The 9,724-nt window shown below is 32.4% G+C and overlaps 1 protein-coding gene across 4 annotated transcripts in view; it reads right to left on the minus strand.

The window, feature by feature from the left end:
- The window catches only part of LOC115209122 (myeloid leukemia factor 1), an 81,812-nt gene extending 73,245 nt beyond the window's left edge, over window positions 1-8,567 (minus strand). Inside the window, exon 1 of one of the 4 annotated variants that reach the window (XM_036501314.1) lies at window positions 8,434-8,567. Coding sequence is in view for 2 of the 4 variants with exons in the window: in XM_029777262.2 (XP_029633122.1) it covers window positions 2,589-2,599 (11 nt within the window). In the remaining 2 variants the exon portion in view is untranslated. Of the gene's footprint in view, window positions 1-2,588; window positions 2,776-7,693; window positions 7,717-8,433 lie in introns of those variants that run through there. The other 3 variants (XM_036501313.1, XM_029777262.2, XM_029777263.2) reach the window with 3 other exon arrangements.
- Between the last annotated feature and the right edge of the window lie 1,157 nt (window positions 8,568-9,724).

Below are 9,724 nucleotides of genomic sequence, written 5' to 3' on the forward strand. Positions count from 1 at the left end.
TTTCTCTTATCGATTGCTCTTCTATATCTCTTTTATACTCCCTCCCTCCATATATATATATACATATAATATACAATGATACATATATATAATTACAAATACATATATACTTTTTTTTAGTATGTCTGTGTGGTTAAAAGTTTATTGTTAGTTTGTTAGTATTTATTATTGAATTCTCTAAGCTTTCTTGCTATTGCTCAAAATTAATATCTACAAAAAGCCAATAAGAGATTATTATTTTATAGTATTTCATGTTAAAATCCATATACAAAAATCACTATTTGAGTCATATATTCTATATTGCCATATACAGACATCCACCGCATTATGCAAGAGTTATTTTCCTGAAATCTTGCTGCAACATAGACTTCAGTAATACAAAATTTCCCATTGACTTTGTAATAAGGAAGTCAATGAGAAAATAAGTTTTGCATTATGGAATTCCACATGATGGTAAAATTTTCAACAACATAATGTTTCCATAATGCATGGAATGCTTGTGAAATATAATTGTATAAAAATAAAATCATGAATACAAAAGCAAATATTAAATGGATAATGATACATAGTTTTACTTTTAAAAGATAACTGAAACTATGAACATTTAGCAAATTATCAATGTAAAATCAGGATATTGGTTAAGAAGCCCAATGATATTCTCTTATTCTTTTGTACATTTCAGCCCTAAGGGTGTGGCCATGCTGGAGCACCACCAGTGGTATATAAGATGATGCTGGAATTATGCTTGTTTGGGATCAATTTTGCTTTAGTTGTTTTTCAAGCAATAAAACAGTTAATGTAATTACTACCAAAAATAATTGATGAGTAATACAAAATCATAATCAAAACAATTCTAACCAATGCTGGTTGTATATATTTAGAGCTTACAAGTAAGAGAGTGGGGAAACCTGTTCCATTATGAAACATCAATCTTGATAGAAACTAATAATTAATAATAAAGAAAAAATTTATACATACATACATACATACATACATACATACATACATATATACACATATATATATATATACACACACACATACACATATATATATATTAAGATAAATATAAGAATTAAAAAAATATTTACAAATATTTTAGTGTTCCATCACAAATATAATTTTCATGATAAGCACTTTTAATCTATTTACTTAAACAGCACTGTTTCACACAAACAGATTATATATAATGCAGTAAATTGTTTTTAAAATACATCTAATTATATAGTACAATTTATTAATTTAAATGAAATCATAACAAAAGAAAGTTTAATAATCTAGAATTAAAAGTGATAAAGGCATTGAATTATTGAAAAGTAGAAATGTTACCAATATCTTTATAAGCATATTCTGACAGACGCATTGCTGATTAAGTAATTTGTGTGAACAGAAGAAAACTCTTAAGACTAGGCTCATCTTATTTCAATACCCTAGAATTATCAGAGCCCATGACTAAAATAGTAAGAGAATAAGAATCAAAATACTTATAGCAGTAATTTACTTTTCTTAGTACAATTACAAGTCATACCCATTACAACCAAAATAGTAGGTGCAAGATTAATTCTGTCAGTACACATACGGATATAACATTAAACAGTCAAAACTTTAATCAGTTTTAATTAGATCCCAAGGGAGTTTTAAAAGAGTAAATATCTAAATTAATTGCATAAAACAACACAATCTCTGTAGGTGTATGAAAAAAGTATGTATAAAGAATATATTCAGGATATGCTACTAATACTTTTCAACAGTATTACTATCTACATCACATTTTCTGCATATTTACAATCTTAGTATACTATCATTTAAATGAATAGAATTTTTTAAAAAATAATGTTGGCATTTTCTTGAAATTATTATATTCAGTATACCATTGTGAAAAATACAGAAAACTTTTGAAATTTTGTAAAAACCAGTTGCATTGATTTTAAGAGCATTTTAAGAGAATCTTGGAGAAATTTCAAGAAGATTCAGAAACAACTGCTACAGCAAAAAAATTATAGGATTATCTTCTGTGTTACTATCATAATAAAGGACATTGATAATAAAATATGTAAGCAATATCTAACATAGATTTTATTGGGGTTTTTTTATACAATTTATCCTAATTTAAGATAGTCATCTAGAACTGAAAATAGAAAATGTAATGCATAATTAAATAACATTTAAATATGTGAGAATGAAACATTTTTGTATATATTAAAGCTGTGCTCATATTTTCCATTTTAAATATTAAATATAAATAAAATGTTAGATCCTACATTCCTTAAACTACCTTAACCACATTCTCTTTAAATGTCTTTAATTACCAAATGAACATCAGTTATCATTTTTTAAATTTTATAATGGTTTACATTGAAATTAATAACATGTCAAGGAAAAAATCACAAAGAATATCCCAGAATGAAATTTCTTTAGATTTCTTCAAATATCTATTTTGTTTTTTGTTATGGCATGCATTTCTTTAAATTGAACAAACAGATAAAAAACATACATAAAATATAATTACTTTCTTTCATTGGCGCATCAGACTTTTGTGAGCCGATCTTTTACTAAAATGACGTAATGTTGTTATTTATCAAACTTACCTCCAGAACATCCCGTAAGCATTAAAGCAACGAAGCAATAATTGCTTATATCATTTGTGGAGCAATAGCATTGTAATCCGAACCATCTGGGTTCAGTCATCGTTGACACCAACACAGTATTCAAAGTCACGACTGAAGATCGTAACCACTGAACAGGTGCCCGAACACAACTCTTGGAATTGCATAATTTGTTATTACAAGCTTGAAAAAAAAAATCATAAGGGACGTAACTCTAGCTAAATACTTAACATTGTGGTCAGTTGATATGCTGCTAATTGAAACAATTTTTTCTATGTAGTCTTCCTATAGCAACTAATTCACTCGAATCTTTTTGTTTTTCTTTTTAATATTTTTCTGTTCTTCAACGTGCTTGATAAACAGTACAAGAAAATAACCTGATTATGTTTTCAATTCAAAGCTATCTTCTAAAGTTTGGAATGTAACAAAATCAATACACAATTAATATGTTAAAAATGGATATAATTAGACACCTCAACCTGTTAGAAGTTTTTTCTCTAAGTCTATTGTGTCTTAATCAATTAAAAGCATTTTTTCATTTATCAATCCCAAAGAATAAATGCATCATCAAAAAAGCAGCAACATCATATATTTACAGGCAAACTCAAATGATTTTACTGAATGTTATAAATTAGCATTCTAAGGTTTATGACATAATCAATCATTGGTAATAGAAGCAGGCATGGCTGTGTGGTTTAGAAGTTCCAAAGCTATGCTTTCAGATTCAGTCCTGCTGTATGACACCTTGAGTAAGTTTTCTTCTACTTATAACCCCAAACCGAGCAAAGCCTTGAGAGTGGATTTGGTAGAAAGAAACTGAAAAGAAGATTATAAGATTGTTGTGTGTGTGTGTGTGTGTGTGTGTGTGTGTGTATTTCTGTCTCCTTGCCTTGACATTGTGTACAAATTGTCAGTAAATATCACTGTCATACAAGCAGTATTATTTGTTTGCAATCTCTTTTGAAAACATGTCTAGACTAGGGGAAAATATTACCTCACTTTGAAACAGATGGGGATTGGCAACAGGAAGAGTATCTGGCCATAGAAAATCTGCCTCAGTGAATTCTACCTGATTCATTCAAGCTTGAAAAAGTAAGTGAAAAAGTAATGGTGGTGGTGGTGGTGGTGGTGGTGGTGGTGGTGGTGGTGGTGGTGGTGGTGGCGGTGGTGGAGGCGGTGGAGGCAGCAGCTGTGGCATGGCGATGGCAGCGGTGACGGTGATGGTGACAGTGACGATGACAATGATGATGATGATGATGATGATAATGGTGATGATGATGATGGTGATGATGATGATGATGACGACGACGACGACGACGAGGAAGAGGAGGATTATGATGATGAGTGATTCTCAACCTCTTGTAGCTCAGTTTCCTCTTTACTGAATGGCATTTTACAAATGCTTCTGTCCCATATTTTGCAAAAATATAACAAAAAAAAAACAACAAAAACGGCAGATTATTTTAATTAGATAGAAACTAATTCTGTGCAGCAATTTATTATCCATATTTTCTAACACTATCCTATCCAACATGTCCCTCTTTTTTGATATCTGCATAGACTATTATAAATGTTTGTGGAATTACTAAAGAAAGCAGAGATTTACATAGTGGAATTATATTGTCCCTTGGCACATTGATCAAGCAGAGGAGCACTCATTGGTTAAACTAGGATTACTGAGATTACTGACCTCGATTTTGCTAATGAAGCAGTTATTCTAGTTGAATCTTTGAATGTCTTAAAGAGTGTTCCCATTTCACTAAACAAAGTGGAACCACTTGACATTAGAGTTTCTTCAGTCAAGACAAAGATCCAATCTATTGCCTGTTCCCTAGCGAACTCTATCTTGTCTGTTTCTGTTGCAGGTGGGAATGTCAAGGCTGCTGATCACTTCACTTATCTTGGCAGTGTGGCTCATAGTAACATTAGCTGTGAGTCAAAAGTCGTAAGAAGACTTGTGTGTGCAGGGGTGGTTGGTACTCTTGTTGTCTGAGCAGGAGGAAAAAGGTTCAGGTCTTCAGGTTTCTCTGGTCTTCCCTGTTTTGCTCTATAATTGTAAGATTTGGGGTCCCTTCAGAGCTGCTGGAACTCCTTTGGTATCAAGACACTTCACAGGATTATGGGCTATCACTGGTTAGATTTTGTATCCAACGAACGACTGTACTCAGAAACTGAGATGTACCCTCTTACTTGTGTAATTTGGAGTGTCATCTCAGATTTTTTTATCATTATACTTGATTTTCTGAATTGGATTCTGTGTACTTTGTTCTCTTCTCTGAGAATCCAGCCAGAGTGACAGCTCATGTTGGTCAACCACATGCCACATAGTCATGGTGGATGAGGAAATATCTTGCAGATATGAGGACTGACTAGAACACTGCTGGGTGTGTTGTCCGGGACAACACAAATAAATATTTACAGACGGTAAATGCAGTGATGCACTACAATGGCACATGCTTCCACACCTGACCTGACCTGACCATGGCACATCATCAGTCGTCTTCCAGTTTACTGTAAAGATATATGGCTTAGTGGTTGGGGCATTCAGTTCATATTCATAAGGTTATAGGTACAATTCTCAATAGTGTATTTTGCTCTTGAGCAAGACACTTTATTTTACATTGTGCCAGTTCACCTAGCCTGCAAAAATGAGTTGCACCTGTATTTTCAAAGGGCCAACCTTGTCACATTCTGTGCCATGCTGAATCTCCCTGAGAACTACATTAAAGATATGCGTGTCTGGGGAGTGCTCAGCTACTAGCACATTAATTTCACAAGCAGGCTGTTCCATTGATTGGATCAAGTGGAACCTTTGTCATTTTAACCAACAGTGTTAGTTTTTTTACAGCTCACTAATAATACTGTATCCTACTGCTACTCTAATACCAACAAGATTTCTTTTTTACCTGTTAAAAATAATTTATTCCTAAGGAAAATCATGGCCTTTCTAAACACCCAGTAACTCCCAGGCATCTCACCACCACCACCACCCCATGAGCTCACAATGTCCCTCTCAGGGTGTGCTACCATCTATATTAAGAACCAGAAGTCTACAGGAACAAAGAAGCAAATCTGGCAAATAATACGGCTGGTTACTGAATATTTTAAGTCATTATAAATGATGGTGAAAATACAAGTATATTCAAAAGGATAGCGTTTAAACCAAGCCATATCAGGCCCATATATTCTACCCATTTTATGTTCAAACCCACCAGATCTGGATTCCCACATCTATCCCACAATGTCATTCTAAAAATAAGCAATCATATCAATGAAATCTTGAAATCACAAGATAATGTGTGATTAATTCAAAGCAATGTAAATAAATAATCATTACATTTGACAGAATAATTATAATGCTAAAAGGTTAGGATTTAACTTAAGCAATATAAAATTATTACACACACACAAAAAAGGTAAAAATTGCAAATGCTTTAGGTTTTGTAAAATATTTTAAGACAGGCCAAATACAGTACTCAGAGACAAATAGTACCCATGAAATCGTTATTTTCTGAAAAAAAAAAAAAAAAGAGGAAATAATGCAAAGTCTAAAAAAATTATTTATTTAACGTTAGAATGGCAAGAGCAGCAGGCTTTAAAGAACATTTATTGAAAATGATAATTCAGTAAGACATTTTCTAGAAGGTAATCTTATATCTTTTAGTTTTTACTTGTTTTAGTTATTAGACTGCAGCCATGCTGGTTCACTGTCTTGAAGTATTTTTAATCAAATGAACTGACCTCAGCCCTTTTTTTAAAGCCTAGTACTTATTCTATCAGTCTCTTTTGCTAAACTGCTAAGTTATGGGAATATAAACACACCAACAAACCAAGCGGTGGTGAGAAACACACACACACACACACACACACACACACACACACACACACACATGATGGGTTTCTTTCAGTTTCTGTCTATCAAATCCACTCACAAGGCTTTGGTCAGCCCAAGGCTATAGTAGATGACACTTGCCCAAGGTGCCATGGAGTGGGGCTGAACCCAGGTAAGTTGAATATTTTTGTATTTTCTTCTAGAGAAAACTCAAATTGCAAAGACATATTGAAATTTATCTTTCAATTAAATGATGAAGTCATTTTCAACAAAAATCTTTATAAATTATTTTGGAAAAAAAAAACAAAAAAAGAAACAGGATACCAGGAATTGAAAAATAAAACAATATTAAAGCAAACAACCCATATCTCAAAAAATTGAATATACTTAATATAAAGAATGCTATTTGATATCTTAATATAAAGAATGATATTTGAAGAATTACAACAAATATCCAGACAAGAGAAGAAATGAAAAATTCTACAAATTAGTAGTAATCATAATAACAAAAGACTTGATGATAACAACAAAATCTTCTTTGAAAACCAGTTTAGGTGCATCTAAAAAATTCTAAAGTGAAAAATTTGCTTTTTTAATATTTACTGACTATATCATGATAAAATATCTTTTGTCTGCTTTTAATGATACTAAATTCCCATTGATTTTCTGAAAGCCACAAAAATATATCCCTCTCTTCAAATATTGCTGCTGGAACAGATAATGTAATATTATTCCATTAAATGAATATTTTTGTGATAAGAATTATTTATGCTGTAGATCAGTGGATGCAATGGAAATGTTTAAAAGGTGTAAGCTAAGTTTTCATCTGTTCAATTATTTAAATAAAAAAAGTATTCCCTTGCCAATTCTCCAAATATAACTTTATAATAAAAGTATTTCTTTCCACCCACAAAGTTGTAAGAGAGGCAGTGGCTGACAGCTTCAAGCATATATTTAGTATATGTCCACCAACAGTGCATATCCAAACTAGACTGAAATTGCGTATATTTAATACTGATCATGTTAAAGATTTGATAAACTTTCTCCTAAAGTCTAAAATAAAATGTAAGAAAAATTTGTATTAAGTAAGCTATATCAATTCTGATGTTCCCTAAGCATTAATATCTGATACTGTCATAAGGCGTCAAATTAGGGTATGGGTATAGTCAATTAAACAGACCCCAATACTTCCCTAGAAGGACAAAAGGCACATTTGACTTCTGCAGGATTTGAATTCAGGAAGAAAAGGACTCACCTAAACATCAACTTTCTTTTCTCTATAATTTCACCCCTCCATTTTTCATACTCATGTAGAAGAGATAGTCATGAAAATTTAGTTATTTTCTTGTGAAATGTTGTTACAATGATGTTGTGGGAAGTCATATAAAAATTTTATAAAGGATTTAAACATTGCTCAAATGTAATGAAAGATCTGGTAAATCAATTGGAGAAAAATGACTGACCAAGTAGTCGTTAATCTGTAGAGTTGCTGTGATGCTTTATAACAATAACCTCTGCTGTACTACTCAATAATGCGTTTTTCCAAGAGTCCTGTATTCTCTCCTCATATCAAATCTGAATGCCAAGTGAGCTACAAATTATCTCATTAAGCTCAAAATATCAGATGAGATTGGTCATTAAATGTGTATTAATTTTGCAAAGTTATATGCTCTATTTAATATGTGAGGAAGTGAAACTTATTTCAAAAGAAAGACTGAAACAGGCCTCCCACTACACATTAAAATCACAGCAGTGTAGTATATATTGTTAATATAAAAGCATAGTTTGCTTCATTATCCAGTTGTGCAGATTACTGTAAAATGCATGTCATTAAAGTGTATTATACTCACAAAAGAGAAAAAGAAATTGTCTGTGTATGCAATACTTACATAGATTATTTACAAACTGATCAATATTTATATATTGATCTCAAGAATATTTGTGAATAATTAAACATTTTCAAGTGTAAGATAAATAAACTTGCTGATTTCTTACCTATAGTAACAGATTCAGTTTTGTTTGTACCCAATTTGCTAGAAAAATTAATATTTCATTCACATCCAGTTCATGAGCCAGTGTTATACAAACAAAGAGTGAACTGATTTTAGAAAAGAAACTAGTTATTCAGTGGCTGGTTTCATAACCAGTTTACATCAAATGTAATTCTAATCCTTGTAAATTAGGATTAGTATGTGTATGAACAAGTTGGCAAATATTTTATGTGAGATTTAAAAACCAAACATACACATAGACAAATTAAAGTATTTAGTTATCATTATGGTATTATCTAGTCACCAGTTTCTTGCGTAACAACCTTGCTTTATGTACATAAACAATAATGCGATGGTTCAATAAATAAGATATTAGGCATGTAAAATATAGATCATTACATTGTAATTCTAACAGATTTCACTGTTGTAGTATATAACAATGATGTTCTATTTCCATAAAACATTTTTGTTGATTGCTAACTTATCCTTTTAGGGTGAATTGAGGAATCCTTATGCATGCACAAGCACACAAACATGCCTATATATTATCTACATGTGTTTGTGTGTGACTCCTATATCTCCCACCATGTGCATCCCCATCCTTGTTTATCAATCACTACATTAACTTTTACCTCCACCTCTTTACTCCCCATCACGCTCCTACAAAAGCATCCATATACCCTCTCACCCCCTCTCATGACCCACTGTCTGTATACTCTCTAATGTTCACCTTCTTGCTCCTTGAAAGTTTACTCTAGAACCCAGTCACTAACTTCTGTTTATCTCCTTCAGTTATTGATCTCTTCTATCATATTTTAGCTTTTCAATACCTGGCATAAAAGCCCCCACAACCCCACCTTCCCCTCCCAAATACTTCCTTTTATTAGTGAGATCTTTTACCGTTTCCTTTTCCTCTGCTCTTATCTGCCTTGTAAGTTACATGGCAACCTCACTAGTGCCAATGACATGAAAGACAAGCACCTAGTATACTCTGTAAAGTGGTTGCTGTCAGGAAGGGCATCAAACCATAGAAACCATCCATGCCAAAGACAATGCTGGAGCTCAACACAACCCTGCAGCTCACTGGTTCTCTGTTAAACCATCCAAACCATGCAAGCATGGAAAAGGGAAGGATAAAATGATCATTATATGAAGCGATATCAAAAAGTTCCCAGACTAGTTCTGTAGCACGCCAACAGATGGCAGCACATGGTTGCATGCACAGTGAGTGCTAGTAGTGTCCTTAATAAGGCAGTGTACTGAGTGACACCATGGTGTTTACTTTGCAAATTGTG

Source organism: Octopus sinensis, linkage group LG3, assembly GCF_006345805.1.
Source record: "Octopus sinensis linkage group LG3, ASM634580v1, whole genome shotgun sequence".
Taxonomy (NCBI): domain Eukaryota; kingdom Metazoa; phylum Mollusca; class Cephalopoda; order Octopoda; family Octopodidae; genus Octopus; species Octopus sinensis.